At 39.9% G+C, this 20,169-nt stretch overlaps 1 protein-coding gene across 2 annotated transcripts in view; it reads right to left on the reverse strand.

The window, feature by feature from the left end:
* The window catches only part of SCAMP1 (secretory carrier membrane protein 1), a 234,782-nt gene that overhangs the window by 98,878 nt on the left and 115,735 nt on the right, over positions 1 to 20,169 (reverse strand). For both annotated transcript variants that reach the window (XM_069223363.1, XM_069223372.1), the window contains 2 exons: positions 16,574 to 16,702; positions 3,874 to 4,033 (listed from right to left, as the gene is read on the reverse strand). In XM_069223363.1, coding sequence (XP_069079464.1) covers positions 3,874 to 4,033; positions 16,574 to 16,702 — 289 coding nt within the window. The remainder of the gene's footprint in view (positions 1 to 3,873; positions 4,034 to 16,573; positions 16,703 to 20,169) is intronic.

The raw sequence follows: 20,169 nt of genomic DNA on the forward strand, positions 1-20,169 counted from the left end.
TTCTGTTCCCAAAATGGTTGAGAAATTTGTTTAAGAGAATGGAAAAGGAACTGAAAGTTAAATTATTAAAGAATACGCATTCGGAAACAATACAGACAATGACAGTAAGACGGAAAGAATAGCCTTTTAGACTGTTTAGAGCCGAGAACTCGGAGCAAGAGGAACAAGCGTCCGAAACAGATGGTGGAGAAAAACAATCTAACAAAGGACTCGATGCCCATGCGCAGTATTACCAAGAGGAGGAGTCCCTCAAACCCGTGGCTGGAAAACTTTCTTTGAAACAAAAACAAGTTGTACTCCGAACCGACAGTAGATGGCGATCTTATGCACGGCATGTATATCTACAACTACACATGCCACTGACCATATTTTTCCCTCGACAACTAGTTCTTCACCTCACTTTCTATATGTTTCTGGTAAATGATTTAATGAGTGTTTCCATCTATTCCAAATGGAATCTGGCCGTTCTTGAAAATAAGGCAGTTGTATTGGCGAGAAGCCAGTGAGCGGACACACACAATCATTTTTTTTTCCTGTTGATCTATGCACTTAATTTCTTTATCTGGGGTGTGGCATACCCAGTTGTTTGCACAGACACCCTTTTTCTGGCCCTCTGAATTACTAGTGAGGTTGGTGGAACCTGAGACTTTAGGCAAATGTGATTCATGGATTGGCAGGATCTCTGAAATTATCCATTTTCAGTAAAAACTGAACACTAAGCTTAGCTTTTGAGGGGGACCTCTACAAGGAAACTGTCATCCTCATCAACAATGCACATGCATAGAGACATTGTGGTGACAATCTGCCCTCCAAGTTACAGCATGGTATGCTATTCTATCAACCAGGGCTATAATGACTAAAGCTCAATGGGTTAACACAAAAAGCACTCAGGCTAAACTTAGAAGAAATGTGTTAAGTATTTATGCAGTACACAAACAGCAACACATTGAAAACACAACACAAAAATCCCAACTCAAATTTGAAAAATAGAGAAAATGGTTTTACAAATTATTTGACATGAAAAACATCAAAATCCATTTAGTAGAACAAGAGTTATAATTTTTTTAAGTTTAAGATTCAAAATAGGAAGACCTCAGTTTTGGAAAATGGCCACTTGGGCACCTTTAGCACCATAATCAAGGGTCCACGAATGGATGGAGACCTCTTAGGGGTTCAAGACTCACTCATGCTGGGTCCAGGTGCAGGTTTAAGATAGTGGGACTCAGTTATGTCCCTATGGTTCAGAACAAAAGACCAGCTAAACTAGCCCTTGGAGTCATTTCTGGATTCCTGGGTGCAGGTGGTGATGCAGGGCTCTACATCAGGGTTGGCCCCTGAAAGTTACAAGGAGGCTCCAGGCAGCAAAGCAGTCCTTCCTGGTACAGCAGCAGGCTGGCAGAGTGCACAGCAGGTCACAGCAGCAGGCAGACTTTCAGAGTTCTTTCACAGGTCCAGTAGTGAACTAAGGAGCAAGGTCTGAGAGCCCTATTTTTATACCCTGGTGCCATGATCCTAGAAGTTGGGTGACGTTTCCAGAAAGGTTCTGAGGTTCCAGGAATTTCCTGCCTCCCTAGTCCTGGCTCCTAGCTGGCTGCACGGACAATACAGGGTCATTAAGACTATTGTGTGGTGGCAGATCGCAGCCAATTCAGTTCCAAGTAGGGCTTGGCCTCCTCCCTCCACCCCACAAATTGAGTCAGTTATTGGCCCATTCAGGCTCTGCTAATCCCCCTATAGTGTGACTGTCTGGGGTGAATTCACAAAGTCCCAACTGTCAGTTACACCCAGTCATGTGACCTAAGGCAGTTACAGGCACAGAGGGCTAAAGGCAGGAAAATGCCAACTTTTTTCAAGTGTCATTTATAAATTTGTGATGATAAATCAGACTTTACCATTAAAGAGTGGTTATCACTACAAGTCCATGGATGCCAAACGTGACATAGCTACCACCTATGGTTTAGGAATTACAATGTATTAATTTTAATAAGGAATCCTCAGTGTTACCTTATGGGAGTAGTAAGCCTCACAGTAGTGAAAAAACAAATTTGGGAGTTTTTCAATACAAGGACATGTAAAACTAAAAAGTACATGTCCTACCTTTTAATTACACAACACCCGGCCCTACCTTAGGAGTGACCAATATGTAGTAAAATGGGAGTTTAAGGCTTGGCAAGGGGTTTAAATGCAAAGTCGACATGGCGGTGTGTCACTGCCTTCAGGCTGCAATGGCAGGTCTGGGACAAGTTTTAAGGTGCTACTTAAGTAGATGGCACACTAAGTGCTGCAGGCCCACTTTTAATTTACAGGCCCTGGGTATATGGTATACCACTCTACATGCTCCTGCATGTAAATTAAATATACCAATCAAACCATGTTTAGGGGAGAGCATATACACTTTAGCACTGATTTGCAGTGGTAAAGTGCACAGAGTCCTAAGGCCAACAAGCAAAAAAAAAAAAAAAAACTGCAAACAGAAGGAAGAAGGCAAGAGGTTTAGAGGTGATCCTGTAGGGAGGGCCATTTCCAAAAGTGATTTTTCAAAGTCCTGTGGTTTGGAAGAACCCAGGAGGGACGTCTTCCTCAACATCAAGAACCTGTTTCTCTGAACATTCCTGATGTTTCTGCCCTTTCTAACTCTGAAATCACGAATAAGCCCATTGTCTTTCTCTTCTATGTCAGTCTATTTACACCTAAAATCTTGACAAAAAATGCACTCGGACTCCTGGTGATTTGGAGCATGAAAGACTGCAAACCTCATGCTGAGCCGTCCAGGGATACTTCCAGTTTTAATGTGGGCAGAAACAAAAGAGAGTCCCTCTCCATCTGCCAACATACTAAAAGGCCAAGTCAATACATTAAACTTGGCTCTATAAAGTTGTTCAGTTGAAGGTGTCAAAATGTGGTTTCGATGTGTTGTGTTTTTTCCGAAACAGATAACACTATACCGGGCCCAATGCAGAAATGCAATGGTATCCAAACCGTTGCTTCTCACGTTAAAAAATGATGGTGGAAAAAAACAATTTACGGGTGGAGCCCAAAACCATGCACATTATGGGACCAGTCACTCCACCCCTTGTGGCTCAAAACATCTTTGAAGAAAAACAATCTGTAATGTCTGGGCAAAGCACTAGATGGCAGGAGTACGCAAAGCATGTGAAGCTACACCAACACATGCTACGAAGAGTTATTTTTGAGTTACACTCAACTGGTGAAAAAGCATATGTAGCAGTGTAAATTAGAATGTCGAAGTTCTATCAGACACTTACTCAAACTCTCATGTGGAAGGCAGAGCATATCTCTAGCTTACATAGTAGGCATATGGCTTTCTTAGTTTAATATACATTTTCTAGCTAAATTAGCATAAATATGTAACAACTACAAATTAAAATCTAAAATATGAAAGAGGGCATGTGGGTTTTGTGTGTGTACACATGGGTAAATTAGTGTTTTGTGGATTGTGAGTGTTTTGTGGATTTTGTGGATCTTGTAAACAAATTATAAATCCAAATATTTTTTGTTGCACCAATCTTTATGTACCAGCACTCTCATGAATATACACCACCCTCTATGTTGACAGTTTTGTTTTCACAATAGTATGTAATTCTGGTTTTCACAACTAGCTTTAACCTAAATATCCACTTTATCTACCCAAAACAAGGACAAAGCAGCACAAGAGTATCATGCACACCCCAGTTTTCTCTCTGCACTACAGGTCTTTAAATTTCTTTTGGCGGTTTAAACTAATGCAAAATTACATTTACATGTTAGAACAACCACTTAACAACGAGATATAGCACCTTGGTAATTTGAAAGTTAAAAAGAAAAAAGAAGCACTGGGCATTAAGGTCTTGCAAGTAGGACAAGAACGTTTACCTGAAAGCTCCATATAGTGGTCTATACCAGCAGACAAATGAACATGGAGTTAAAAGAATGAACCACAGGATGGCCAATCCAAAATCAACTCCTCGTGCAGAATCTACGCAGAACCAGGCCAAGCAGCCAAATACATTTACGAACAGTGTGACAGCATGGACTGAGGAATAAAAAGAAACAGCATTTCAGTACATATAAAATAACAAGTATAAGGACAAATAGGTTTTCTTCTTAATATAAAAGGTCAATCAATATTCACCAGTGCATGCCAAAGAGATTTCTACCCAAGTTGGGCGTTAAGCACATTCCTTCTTTGTATTTGCAAGCATGATGTTAACAAGTGCGAACCTGGTGAAGTTGGGGAGGCGAACCTATCAGCTCGGCAAGCAAACAACATTTAAAAACTATTCAATGAACAAAGCCAAAATCAAAATGATGCATTTTAGTCATGAAAATAACAAGAGTAGGTAGTTTCAGTATGTGAATATGAAGACATATTGATCAACCATAACCTTCATGGAAACTCAAACTAGGGGAAAGAAAGCATATTATAACTCATGTGACAACGTGCTTATTAAGATTAAATAAGAAATATTGTCGTCACTGTGTTCCTTTAGAAAGCATACAGGGCCATGATCTCTCTTGCAATGCCACATGATGCATCCAAATTTGTGAAATACAGCCAGGTAGAAGGGACTTGTATGGATGCACAAACAAGGCCGTCAGAAACCTTATGAAGCAGGAAGGCTGGAACAGTTACTCAAGTAAGCTTGTGGCCTGCCAATACCAGGATGCAGGGACAAAGCACAGGGCAATGTTTAACCTAAGACAAGAACTGCAAATGTTTCTAAAGTGTAAAAAGTATGTCTGAAAAGATGGAACATATGAACTCCGAATTTAAAGCATTAACTGGCTGGATGTCACAGTGCTGTTATACCGTGGATGTGTCTCCATTAGCTAATAAACAGTCTAAGAAATATTTTGTGGGAATTCTGGCAGACACTGGTTGACATCTATTTGGGAGAGAATCCATTCCTAGACGTTATAGCCTCATATATTAAACGTAGCTGGTGAAGCTTTAGGTTGTCGGCTTCGTGGGATTGAATCCATGAAGCATTGTATGAAACTGTGCCGCCTTATGAAGGAAGAGGGCCTATTGTTAAGCCACTGTTCTACAGGTTAGATATTTACCTCACTAGGACTTGGAAGGAAATGTTCTTAAGGTCATCACAAATGGATCAATAAGATGATAATTTTGCCATAACAGTATCTAAACTGTGATTCAGATAGATACAGGATTGAGGGGAGGGAAGAGTATAACAATACAACTTCCTGGTCACTATATTATCCATGTACTCTAGCTAATGCCTTTGGTCCTTTGAGCTATTGATATGTCAGTTCGCTAAGGGTAAAAATACAGGAAATCAATAGATCATGGTGCTTTTATTGTAATAGTCATGGGTTTATTATCATATACTACATATACACATTTCTCATGAATAAAGCATAAATCAAAGACCAGGTTCATTAAAAGCATACCAGGCTCTATAGTCAGGTAGCATTCTTTTGATCCATAACATTCAAAGAGATATGGACAACTGCGGGCCAGTTTCCATGTGCAAATTTCCTACCCAGTCTTGACAAGTCACACTCTATGGCCTTCATTATATGTAATACAGTAATGTCAATTAGGCCACAAACAAATGTATAGCCAAATCGGGAATCAGAGTTCATAAGGAAACCTTCACATCTGGAATATCCCCATTCACATTTTGGCAGGTAAAACCTGGCAATAAATGCCCAGCATTTGGGGAGACACTGCAGAAGCCATCATCATCATCAACTTTATTCGGCCAATACAAAATAGCCATAAAAGTAAATAAATATGAAAACATTTTCAACATAATCATATTCTAATCCATAATACAGATAATAGCTGACTGTAATAAATATATAATAACATTAACACAGACCACCCCCAAATTCAAAGTAACAATTATAAAAGGAATAATAAAAAGCTAGTTTATTGCACTTATCCAGATTCACCAGAGATAAAAACAAGACTTTTCCTGACTTGTATGGCATTTAAAATATATAATACCACCCTATAACACACGTGTATTGTTAAGTGTTAACCAAAATTCCAGTGCGACCATAGGAGTTCTTATACTTTATTTCCTAAAAAGAGGTTTAAGATAAAAAATTCTAAGATGTTCATAAAACTTGCAAAACAACAAAGTGCTCTGTTTACTTACACTGCACAAATCAGTGCAGAGACAACAATTTTCCCAGTTTTGCCCCCATTCCCAGCTACCGAATTTGTAATCTGGATGGATCATCGTACACAAAAATTACTGATAATCACAAAGAAATAAAGCAAACATTACAAAAAGAGTAGCAGAACTAATGAAATGCAGGATAACAGACTCGAGCCTGAAAAAGTAAAGCCTAAATACAAAATCACTTAACAGCAAACAAAATTAAGAATTGAGGGCTTTCACCCTGAATACATATTCCACAGACAATCAAAACCAGCAGTCACAAGAAAAGAGCCAAGATACCTTTACAGCACTATTCATCATAAAAGGGGGCTCCAACCCACAGAAATTCAAGTCAATTTACATTAAAAAACAAATGACCAAGAGAACCGCCATTACATTTTGTGCACTTCCTAGAAGCTCTGTCTCATCAAGATATAGAAGATAGACACCCTCCCCCCAGCCCATACATTATAAAGATACCGCAAGTCACCAAAGAGTTCTGCGACCATGAGAGGAGCCAAGCCAATGCAGCTCCCTCCCTTTGTAGTGTCCTTGTTGCTGTGCTGTTCTCCAGACTACACAACACTGACACTCAGAATTCAGAGGAATCCTAGTCTGGGTAACTGTAGCAGTATAGGAGATTTGTTGCCAGGAGTTTTGGACTACTACAGATAAGGTGATGGTGGCTTACAGCTTGGAGTTGCAGTGCAAGGGACTTGCAGATCTTTGTGACTCCATACTTTTGGCTCTTTTTTGCATCTGTATTGCTGGGCTGCAAGATATCTCCAGGCAAGGAACCTCTGAGAAGAGTGAGGATCCAGTGTTTTTTTCTGCTGCTTTGGATGTCGGTGTAACCCTGAGCATATGTGGGATGTTCATACTGGAGTTTGTTTTTCCATATGTCTGTGTTATCGAGTCATGGTAATAAAGGTAAAGGCAGAGTTATTCTTGGGGAGTTTGCTTTTAGTTAGTGCTCAAAACATGAAGATTTATGTTTACTGACATCTATTAAATTCAGGATTTTTATTGAGTGGTGACACAAGGCACAAGTCATGTTTGTGTGTCTTAATTTATAGGATGTTTCGGGATCTCAAAAATGAGCATTTACTGTGGATGAGAGTAATACTCATAAATCTTTGCATCTGGGTGGGACACAGCTCTCCAACTCCAGACTATGGTTGTTGAATCGAGGCTGGGCACTGATTCATTTACAGGCAAGTATTTGTCCTAGAGAGCATGACTAAGCATCAGCCGCATCACAGGGGCATCTTTAATGGATGAAGAACATAAAGGGATTTCTCTTCTGCCTTGTTATCTGCGTCTTAGGCGTTTGTAGGAGCTGCTGGCTAAATCCATAAGCAAATTCCAGTGGGGTCTCTTCACACAGACAGGAAACCATCCATATCTGAAGGAGTATGCCATGGGTTGTTTTCTCTAAGTCTAGCATAAGCATTCGACCTCGTGTGTACTTTTAATATACTTACTGTGGGCTTGAAGTTATTTAATTTGCTTGTTTCAGTGCAATTTGAAAATCCTTACTTGCTAGGAGTCAGTCTGCCTCTTTGTCCCACCTTTTTCTCTTTGGGACCAGGGAGCAACTACTTTATTACGCTCTGTTGTGTTTAAATTTTCTTTAGGGGACTTTTTTTTCTTCCTTTTATGCTGGTGTTCTGCTAAACTTCAGATTTTGTTTGCTTCAAACTAGGCTTACAATCAGGCTGTTAGCTTTGTCACATTTGCTGTTTGAGCCAAATGTGCCTGTATGTGGTCCCCGGCAGTGGGAGGGAAGAGGCGAGCTGGTTAATTTAATTACTTGTTTAAGTTTCAGAGCCTTCCATGACTATCAGCTACATTAGACAAGGACATTCATTTTTTTGTAGGCAGGGGAGAATATGCGATGGTGAGCCGACACCATGACTCGAACCTGGGTCTCCGGTTCCAAAGTCAGCAGCTCTAGTCCTTGCACCACATCTGCTCCCTGTTGGAGCTAGGAGGTATACCAGCTCCTTTAATTGTTGCAACAAGGCACACCACGCTTTATGTTTAAATATGAATCAACAACTCGCTGCCCTCTGGTCTGGGACATTTGCCTCAAGCAGTGGTGACCACCTTGTGTCACTGATGTCATGAGGCTGAGCTTGGCGGCCAGTTCAAAGGCTTTTGATATGTCAAGATCTCCTTCCTCGAGATTTTGGTGACATATTTCTTTTGACAAAGGAAAGTTTTTTGGGTTTTTTGTTGTTGTTGTTTTTTTATTTTTTATTATCGCATCTGAAAAGTTAAATGTTTGCACTTTAGGAAATACCTGAACTATATTTGCTGTAGATATTCCCCTCCTGTACAAGTGCCTGAGGGTGCAGAGCTAAGCGTGTTTATAGGGCTGAAAGTGTCAACAGCACCATTACAAATAAAAACATAACTTTGGAACTGAGCTGTGGGCTCTGCTCCCCTTCAAAACGAAGATTATGAGCTGCTAGGGAGAACGGAGACACTCACCCCATACAAAACTGGAAATGGTCTCGCCTTAGCTCCGGTAGGTGGAGGTTGAGGTGCTCGCATCCAATCAGCTCCTTCACCTCTGCTCGCAATCTTGCATTGGCCGAGAGCAGAATGAACTATCATCTAATGGATGGGCAGAGCGATTAGATGAGAGAACGGTAGTACACCGAGCTCAGGAGGGGCTGTAGAAACGTTCCTGAGATGAAGAGTGTAGCCACTGAGCTGTAGTATGCACGTGGGGCTATGAGCTTTCCCATGCGAAGTTGCATCGCCCCGGCTAGGGAAATCTGTGTTCTAGGCTCAGTCCCTGTGACACCACAGTGTGACCATGTGAGGAGGGCGCATTTCTGGTGCATTATTCTTAATCTTTTAATCAACTTTATGCCCTGATAAAATTCAACGTCTGTAGTGCATTCTCAGTGTGGTCTCCAACCGTCCAGTTCCCCAATCACTCGTGAACCCTTACACAGATATTTGGGGCTGGTAAGGCTCAGAACTATAAAATTACCTTACATTATTATACTGAGGTGTAATACATAACCGCGAAAAGTAAAAGAAAAAAAAAGGACTTGAAATTGGCAACATTCGGTAAAAAAAGAGAAACGTATACTTCCCTCTAGCCATGGTTCCGTACCTTGATTTTCCTTTGAGCGCTACTGCCGGGCATCTAAACAATCTGCTTGTCCCCAATGGTATCCGTTTGTTGTTGCTTAAAGCCAGCCGTGTTAAATTTCCACACATTGTAGGCCATTCATTCCTCGCAGCCTGGCCCAGCGAATCCAGGCAGTGCTTCGCGCGGGCTCAGACAGTTGTCAGTTCTGAGGTGCTACCATGCCGAGTCTGTTTTACTAACGCCGACAGCCTGTCCCCGGATTGGCCCCAAAACAGCCCCCCCTGAAGCTGCACTTCGCTGTCGGTTACTGGCATTCCAATACCATTCTGCAATGTGCATTTTATTGGGGGCGACCGTTCCCTTTCACCGTAGAAGATGTTGGCGAATCCTAGTTTTGTGGCTCAATAACCTGCTTTAAAATGCTGATGCTTGCATTATATTTAAAGAAGGCTTGGCGACCTCCACAGAACAACATTTTGATGTTTAAAGGAGGGTATCAAGGGAGCATTTTCTAACAGAAACGTTTTTATTTAGAGCTGCAATTCCGTGAACTGCAATGGGATGGCATGTTTTACTCTGGACATTATGCTTTTTATACTTGTAAATTAGAATCTGCGAAGTTAGACATGTAACATGATCAATTTAGTGCATTCCTTCAATAAAGCCGTACAGCAAGTTATGATAAATAGCAATGTCCACAAACGCGGCCATGCACAAAGTATATTGGCAGAACGCGTGCATCCGAATACGTAGGACTTAAAAATAAACAAAAAAAAAATGATGTACATCAGTTTTCGCCATGGTAACGCCTTGTCAGGAGTAGTAAGCGCTATAATGAATGCAACTAACAATCTCTGATGTCCCACCGCTGCGCACAGCGAGCCGGCGGGATCAGGGTTTGCAGGGCTGCACGCATGTGCCTGCTACTTCATGCCACTGATGGGAATATCTGTTGCAGGTCTGATCCAGTCAGGGCGGAGCAATGACTTCTATTGCTAACACCTTCGAGGCAGGGGTATATGGTTTGATCGCGTTCTCTTGGGTGGATATACGGGTCTCATTAGGCAGAGATGCAAAACCACCTGTAGTCTAAAAGCTCAAACGAACTCTGTGCTTGGTAGTTTTAATTTGGCGTCTCGAGCACAAGATTTTAAAGGGCAGTACGTTGGAATCCCACAGTTTTTTGGGTTTATTATTATAATATGCATCTTTTCTACGCAACTTTAGAGTAAAGAGCAACTTTTTTCTTTGCTACCCGCTTGTCTGATTCTTTTCATAAGGTGGCAAAATCGGTCTCAAGGCGGACCGCTTTAAGCCGCACCGTAATTATGCGGCATGTCACTGCCAGGCCTACCTTGATTAATTAAGAATAATTAAGGCACTTACACTTTGCCCACGCCCTCGGAGTAAGGCTTGCCGCTGGGTGTTTTACGGCCGTTAAACTGTCTCATTTTCGAGCAACATGTACGAACCCTTCCCAGGGGCCAGCGGATGTGCCGGCTCTCAACACGCACCCGGCCAGCGGCGTCAACAGTCGCCGATTCTCCTGGTCTCTGCCTAGTCTGAGGTTCCACAATCAGGACCCAGAAATCTTTAATGTCTTACTTCAAAAACGTCATCACACCCTTCATCCAAAGCACTGCATACCAGGAAGCGCCCCGGCCCCCACAAAATAGGTTAGATGTACTTTTTACTTAGTTGCATCCAGGAGAATGGTTTGAATTTTTCCACAGAAGCGACTGAGTATAGTTTCTATAAATTCAAGCACTCTGTACAAGTGTCATACAAGTATTTATTTATGGGTTTCATGTAGGGCTGACCATTCAGTGTGACGTAGGTCCTTACAATGAGGACGGCGGCCAAAAACAATTACTTGTAAAAGGAAACTGAGCCAACGTACAGTTCCAATGAGCAAGTAGAAAACAACAAATTAACATGTGAGCAAGTATACACAGTGAGTAATTAAGCTTATGGCCTCTTGTATACTTTGGTATACTTGCTATGGGGTTAAAGCAATTTCATTTGCTTGTTTCATGGCCATTTAAAAATCCTTCCCTGCTAGTGGTCAGTTATGCTTCTTTCTCCTGCCTTTTTCTCTTTGGGGGCAGGGACCAACTACAGTATTATTACGCTTTGTGGTCTTGAAATCTTCAAGGGCCTTTTTTCTTCCTTTCATGCTCGTATTCTGCTAAGCTTCAGTTTTCCTTCGCTTCAAACAAGGCTGTAATTCAGGTTCACCAATGTGGTTCTTTAATCACTTTGATTTTCACCCTCAAAAGAAGATAAATGGAAGTGCTTCCGTATTATGCAGAGCCACTAATTATTTGGCAGGAAAAGATGAAATTATGAGGCAGGGTTGACCAATTTATGCTGCAATAAAAGTCCAGTTACTAATTTACAACGCCAACAGTTCTAACTCAAGCAAATGACACCTATTGCATTGTAAATGCTTGTTTGGATGGATGTTTTTGGGTCCACTGATGGCAATATATAGCACCAATTTCCTGTTTGGTGAGGCGATAAGAGCAAAACATTCTGCTCCATTTACCTTCCTAAAGTCAGGCTACATTTCCTTTGGTGCATAGATGAGGTAATACAAGGTTTGTGACTTGAGATCTATGTTAGGTCTTGTGTTGTTGATCCTTCTGGGCCTTCTGACGAGGCCACGGTGTAACTGGGCATCAAGGGTTTGGAGACAAGTTTATACCAAGAGTTTACTTCTTGGATAGTCTTTTTTCGGGTCAAAGTGTGATGCGTCTCTATTTTTGCACTACCACTTTATTCTCTGGTACAGTTTGACAGGCACACCGCTATCCTTTTCCTTAGCATTACAAGTAGTTTGTGGTGGCAATGCCATTGAGATGGATGTTACTTGGTCAAGGTAAAGTATAATGCAGTAACTACTATGTAAATTTATGAACTTTTGGTTGGCTTGCCACCTCTGGGGGTACATGTTGGATGGGTCTCACACCGTGTTTCAAATTCCTTTTTCCAGATAGTTCATGGTCTACTTTGTTTGGGTAATTGGGGAGGCTTTAGGTTTCACATACAGGCTCCAGGTTTTCCAAAAGTGGTTATGATGTATCTTTTTCAGTCATCCCAGAACCAGGTTCGGGCTGGTTTCTGTTCAGTCACCATACTGGTTCGTCTTTTCGTTCCAAAGACAGGTGCCCTTTCTGTTCTAGTAGAGATGTGTCAGGCCAATACATGTTGGTCTGGTATGAGTGATTGATCAGATGTTTCACACTAAGCTGGATCAAGTGTGTGTTACTCTGTGTGGTTGTAAGATTAATTCCACAGGACAAGAGTTCCTAATGTTTGGCTTTTGTGTCCATCAGTTCTGTGTTAATAGCACAAAATTATTTTTCTTTTGTGGGGTGAGGGAGTATATAACTACATTTTTCTGATATGCTGAGGGTTTTCACTCAGTCTCGACCTGTGTTGTGGCTTCTGCAGCTGGGGAATTTCTGGAGGCATTGATGGATCAGTGTACTACAGCTTTCACTCCACACATGTCTACCCAATTAATCACAGATTCATACCTCTGTTTCAATCTGCTTTGCAGCGCTTTTGAGTTTGATGGTTTGAAGTAACATTGAGATAGGTAACAATACTTGTTTGTTATTCAGTACTACCTGTGTTGCACAGGTCCTTTACAAGAAAGCTTTACAAGAAAGGGTTTACGATCCTTTAGACTGAGGTGCTTACATTTTATATTAAGCAGTCTTTCAGTAGCTGCCTGTGTCACAAGGCACTTTTGCAACTGTTAGACAAGCAAGTGTGTCTCTGGGTGTCTCATAACTAAGTTTCAGACTCCTTGGTGGGTCAGTTGCATGGCCTGGGTGTTTATCCTGCTTACTGTTAAGTCGACTGGTTGTTCGGACAGTCTTGAACCTAGACACTGACAGTTAATTTAGGACATTAGACGAGGACTGATGAGGTTTACCTTAGTTGCGGGCTTCACACTCAGATGCCATGATATACATTCTAGGCTTCCTTTGAGTCCTTGCTTTGGGGCACTCTTTGGTCCCTGCTTTGACTTTGCTACACACTGACCTGGAGGGGTGTTCTGTCATTTGACCAATATTAGGGGGTTCTGACTCAGTGGCACTTTTATTGCTGCCCATAACTTCTCCAGTAAAACTGGGTTGTTCTCTTTTTCCCATAGTTGTCTTCACATCCGAGTACTGCAGACTGGGGTCTTCATTTGCAGATTCTTAACTGGCTGCTTCCATTTACAATTGCTTCCAGCTGCGATTTTCAATTTATGCTCATCTTTGCCTCTTTGTATGGCTTGAGGCAGTACACATTAAAAGTAGGGCAATACACACAGGTATTAGGCATTAGGAGGGCAGCTTTAGCATCACTGGGCGCTCAACAGCAGTAGTTGCTTCTTAGAACGGCCCCAAATGAGGAACATGGCTACCTATGCTTTGCTTCTTTCTGCAACTAGTTGCAGGGTGGTTTGGCCATCACGGATTTCCAACATATTGGGCAGGTTAATTCTAGTTTTAAGTTCTTTTGGAGATGGTCCTTCCTTTTGACCTGTGGCACTGCAGATCTTAAATGGGTTTGTTGAGCTACATTTTTACCTTGGTTTCTAGTTTGGTACTAGATGAAACAGTGGTTTTGGAACTTTGCCTCTATTAGCTCCTTGGAAACTAGTGGAATTCTGCATATCTGGGGGACTACGTTTTTACAGTCCGAGAGGTTGGTAAAGTCTGAGTGCACTGAATAGCAGAGGTTCGGAGTTTTGGCCTTCTTTCATTAAAAATGTGGTGTTTTTCAATTTATGCATGGTCAATCTCCACAAATGCGCAGATACTGCGATTTCTGGTTGGACGCTGCCCATGGTTTTCCCTTTCATATCACCACTGGTGGCTTCTTGGACCGGCTATATTTCACATCTTGACACAAGTCAATGTGAAAGGATCAAAACACAGTTTCTCCAATGTGACCCAGTTGTGGTGATTCATTCATTTAATCAGTTTTCTGGCTTCCACAATGTCCTTCCTGCGCGGAGTTTGGGAGGGTTTAGTGGGTTTATCAGGCCTATGATGTACAGACTAAAGGAATGCTGTACTGCAATACCACTGCTGCGCTACATATACAATGCATGGTCTCGGTTTAAGAGGTTGTGAAGTACCAGGTGAAGGTGGCTAGGTGGCCTCTTAGCTTGAAGACTTTAGTATTCTTCATACTGTAATCACTGGAACGAGAAAGTGGATGAGAAGTCAATGTTTCAATTAGTTACTGATAAGTCTATTTCTGCAAGTACATTCCTTCTTATTCCAGTCAGTCATCTTCCAGTCCTGACTGTTGCAGATTTGGGTTGAACATGGAGCTTTGTGTCACTACAGAATGTCCTGTCCATAAATACCTCCTTGAGGAACAGCAGGGTAAATGTGTTCTTCCTAAATGGGATATAGCAATGGAGTGCCTGTTTTGGGAGGTGAATATTAAATACAACACTGCCCTTGAGGGGAACCCAGAAATTATTTACACATCGCAAAGCAACATAGGTGAAAGTACAACAAACTATATATTCATATACATATTAAAAAACATCTTCCAATATACATCCCATAGGAACAACCCATCTTCTGATCCTAAAAACCAGAAGGACAAACCAGTGTAGGAAAAAGTGCTCGTGACAGATAATAGAAAGAATAATAATAAATATCCCAATAAATCCAAAAACTGTATAAAAAAAAAGGAACAGTCGGTTGGTTCTTTTTTACTGCATGGAGTCCATTCCAAATCATCAAAGAATATAAATCTCTTCTTTAATATCCTATGCAGAAACCAATTATATATATATATATATATATATATATATATATATATATATATATATATATATATATATGAATAAATAGTTTTTTGTACTTTCGCCTATATTGCTTTACGATGTGTAAATTTTTGGGTTCCCCTCAAGGGCAGTTTTGTATTTAATATTTAGTTTCTACCCTGCCCTTTGGGTTTATGGGTCACCCTCTGTGCTTTATAAGTACGTTTTGGGAGGTGGGCTCCTCATAGTAGAAAGACTGGAATGAGGAAGGATGGGCAGCCTAATGAACCTAAAACATTATGTCAATGAAAGACTTCAGAAAGCTCCAGCCCAAGGACAATAGTTTAATAAACCTTAAGGATCTATTAAACACAATTTTGTTGTCAAGGAATATGGGGCCCATTTTCTATAAACAGAGAATTGAAGTTTTATAATGAAAACTCAAGTGTTTGCCAATGCTTGATGAGTAATTCTCCTGCCAAATAATAAGATTTCAGCTAACCACCATCAGACTACAGACTAAGAAGTTTAAAAGAACAAGAAAAACAAAACAGCAGACCTTTTCCATCTATGCACCCAGACCTTAGAACATACCCATGTCGACCAGGACTGCCCAAAGGTTGCTCCAATTTAAAAATTAAAAATAAAAATAAGATCAATACACACCTCTGTAAAGATTACTACATCATAATGCAGTAGCAATTTACTTCTGAATTGAAACTTTAAAGAGAAAGATATGAATGCATTTTGTTTTATTTAGTGTAGGTACAACGGTATAGTTACTGGCAAAGTATTACGTTTCTAGGCTCAATATAAACAAAAATGAGTATAGTTGGCATTGTAAATTTAAAGCAAGAGGTGATGCTCCTAAAGGAACACGTACATGGATGCAAAAAAGAATGACATTTACAAACCTAGACTACATGGTCAAGCTAGTCACTAGATGAGATGAAACACTTCATTCAAAGCTTCCAACATTCAAGAAATGCCAAACCAAATCACTGATGTTTTGTAGAAGCTATGTTAGTTTTTCTGAAATCAATGCTGGATTAAATTAAGACAATTTGCTCTGGTCAGGGCTTTATGTATTCAATTTAGATCTACCCAACCTCTGGCATCTACACCCAAACTGTTGCAACAGAGAATACTTTTGTGAAGTGTTTGCCTAACACGTGAGGAATTTAAGTTTGCTATCTAATTTTCAAGAAAAATACTTACATTTCCCCCAATTAAATTCATAGTCTATAATCGAAATGCATATATTCTCAAAATAATTAAAAATTATATTTGTTAAGAAGTCTTTTTTTTTTTTTTTTTAAATAATTGAACGCCCATCATATGATGAGAGATTGAACACTGATTTTATAAAGATAAATAAGAATTTTGCTTTCCGAAGGCAATGCGCCCTATGGCTAATTTTGTCCAGAATGTAAAGTTTATAGATTTGATTTCATTTCACAGATCACTGGCATTTAGTTGAAGGATTAAATGATATGTAGACATACTTTTATGTTTTACTTTGTTTCGTATACTTACACATCCACATGTAGTACATAATCTTTACTGTTTTCTGGAACTCTACAGGGATATCTACAGAAAAATCTTGGTAAAAGCAAGGTCCCACTGGAAAGGTCTGTGGTAGAGGAGGCCAATTGTTCTTTCTTCCTGCAAAATAAAACATCTATTTTTAAAAGGTTTCATCTTTGGATTTTATCCATGTTTATACAGTTTTACATTCAAAGACCACTATTAAAAAAGCATGACAAAAACTGAAATAGCACTAATTGCATTATGGTAAACAAAACTCATTTAAGACAATGGGTACACTACATACTGTTCATCATGGTGCTGCTTGACAAACGCAATGCTATGATACGGTTCTTCGACTGTGTGGAGAGCATGTTAATGATCCATTCTGCCCTTCTGGGACCCTAGCATTTATTTGTCACAAATTATTATTATACAAGTAATATCATGCACAATACCAAACTAATTGCCACTGGGCACTTTGTGCCACATGTTATTTTAATTATGGTAGTATTGTTGGTCACTAGATTCTATACAAAGGTCTTGAGGGTCTTTCTGAAAGAAACAAGGGTTTGAAGTACCATGTACGAGTTTTTCTAGAGCTTCAGCACCTGAGCAGAAACGTGTACTTCCCTAAAATCTGGAAACCAGTCTATAGAGTAGAGGAGATTGAGTATGCAGTATCACTATAAAATACTTCACCCTCAAAAGTGCTATGACAGAATCTAGAAATGCTTGAACTTTTTCAGTTTAAATCACATCAAGTTTATATCTTCATATATATATCCTACAATAAATGCAGCAGCACTACGTCGAGAGGGTTCCGTTGCAAGACCGCAGCTTTATATGTATTTACCCAATTCCCTCACTTTCCTCAACAGTAAAATCATGCTAAGATTTATAACTAAGATTATCAACAAGGTACATCCTCTCGTATCGAATTTTCAACGATCTCTGCACTGAAACAGAACAATGCAGGGGAAAGAAATCTGCGTTATTCAGAGAATTTTATATAGGAAGATATTACTACTTTTTAATATTCATCAATTACTTAGGAAAACTAAATTGTTCTGATAGTAATTAAGCAAGAGCATATCTATATTTTAATTTGGTAGTTTTTGTTCCAGCCTCTTACATTTCCTACTTGTAAAGGTAAGCACGTTCCACCAGCAAAAGGCTTACTGCATAGTACTCTTCTTTTTGGGGCCATCTGTACAGATTTTATGGATAGTGATTTCCTAATTGAGAGTCTACAATTAGAAAATCGCTAACCCCTAATGTATGACACTCTGACCTTCATTTAGCGATTCCTAATGGGGTCGCAATAGACCTACCTAAATAATTTTAATGAGGTAGACCACAATTTGCGACCCATTAGGAACTGCCACCATCACAGGGATGGTAGCCTACTGGAGTCAGCAGACCACCATGTCTGCGATTGCTTTTTATTAAAGTCATTTTTTATATGCAGCCCACTTTCCTTAAGGGATAACAGGAGGAGTTTAAAAAGAAAAAAAATGAAACATACATTTCAGTATTTAAAAGCATGCAGTAAGTAGTCCCTTGGACCACTGCCTGCCCTTAAAAAAAACAACTGTTTCAACAGTCACAAAGGGGGAACCACAACCCTTACGGGGTCAGTAAAAAATGTTTTTTTTTGCAACCGTAATTTGGTTGCAAAATATTCATACATACCACTGCAATTCGGTATAAGGAAGGGACACCCTAAACAAGCTCCTTCCAAATACAAAATTGCTAAACACAAATTGAGATTTGGTAACATATTACCGAATAGCGATTTCTACATATGTGAAAGCGATTCGGGCCATTACCAACCATAAAAAAGCTTTTATACGAATGGCCCTCAGTCTCTTATTTGGCAGACTTAGAAATACAAGGCTTTCAGCAGATTCTAAAAAAGCCTATACATAGAACATACACCTCCTAATCTTTAAAGGCTTCTCAGATCTCATAATTTGTAATGGTCCAAGGGTGATTTTGCTTCTAATAGCCCTCACCAATCTATCATTATGAGATGCCCATTGACTCCTGTAATGTATATCTCAATTTCAGCCACATTTGTACTTGTTTGGAGCAATTCAGACATTTCCATGCAAATTCACTTTGATCAGTTACAATAAATCAATGAAATTAATCACTAACGCTATGGCTATTGGTCACAGAACAAGAGTTCAATAACATCACACGCTGAGTTAAAAATGTTAAAAACTTAATATATTAAAAACTAAATAATAGAAGCATAAATTAATCACTGAAGAGAAGGCAGATTTTGCTGCTATGCAAAAACCTGAATGAAAGCCTGTCTGACAACCAAAATGAAACTGACAATCAAAACACTGGCCAAACAAGACATTATCCAAAAGAAGAAAACTATCTTGAGGTTTAAGTTTCTGTGTAGTAGGAACTTAATAGCAGGGGGTCCTCCACGACTGCTGTATCACCATCAATTTGCTGCAATATACAGGGAAAAGAAAGCAGACACTCTAAGGTTCTGTGGCTCTACATAGTAACATATCTGATATTCAACTCATGAAGTACTATTGGTAGGTACCCTTGTTTAACTTTGTCACGCAATGTTAGGTTTGTCTACTAACTTAAATGTGTCATAATTCATTTAAACAAAAACAAAAAAACAGCAAGCATTCTGAAGCCTTCTATGAAAGAGCACATGGTTATCCTTCTATATCTGTTGAGCAGGTAATTAGAATGATGTGCCGGCAGACAGGTGCACATCATTATTGATAGGAAGTTCTCTGACCAATAGACAAAATAAGAAACTTTGACAGTGTGGTCTGGTGCATTCAGGTTTGTCGTTATACATGCCTTATTCAAAAGCGATCTGCCACAGTCGCGCAATAAATGTTGCTGCTTATCAGTCTGGAAAGGGCTGTGAAGCCATTTCCAAATCGCAGGAATTCCACCAATCCACAGTGAGAAAGATTATTTACAAGTAGAGGGAGTTTAAATAGTTACCAGTTTACAAAATAGTCAACATTTTATCACATCTGCCCAGAGAACATGCCTTAAGAATGCCACTAGAAATTGCAAAGAATTGCAATGCTGCATCCAGGAATCAACATGTCTATCAATAAAGTAAAACAGTAAATGTTTCTACTGTCTGATTAAATAAGAATGTCTTTCATGAAATGGTAGCTAGCATAAAATCCCTTCTCAAAAAAACCCCACGGATTACATGGTTTAGCTTTGTAAAACATTCCCTGGATGAACCATAAGATTTCTGAAAGAATTTCCTCTGGGCGGACCAAAGTGGAGTTGTTTGACAGTAAGGTACAACAACATGTCTGGTGAAAACCAAACAACTGCTAGTGCCACAAAAAATTCATACCAACCATTAAGCATGGTGGAGGGATGCATGAGTGGAGGAGTGGAGGGGGGTGCTTTCAGCCACATGAACTGCACACTTCATTATTGAGCCCACCATGGACTCCTCTATATATCAGCGCATTCTAAAGGAAAATGTGCAACCATCTGTCCAACAGCTAAATCTTAGCTAAAAGCAGATCATGTAACAGGACACTTCACAATACACTAACAAATGTATGATTGACTGGCTGAAAAAGAAA

This window comes from Pleurodeles waltl, chromosome 1_1, assembly GCF_031143425.1.
Source record: "Pleurodeles waltl isolate 20211129_DDA chromosome 1_1, aPleWal1.hap1.20221129, whole genome shotgun sequence".
Taxonomy (NCBI): domain Eukaryota; kingdom Metazoa; phylum Chordata; class Amphibia; order Caudata; family Salamandridae; genus Pleurodeles; species Pleurodeles waltl.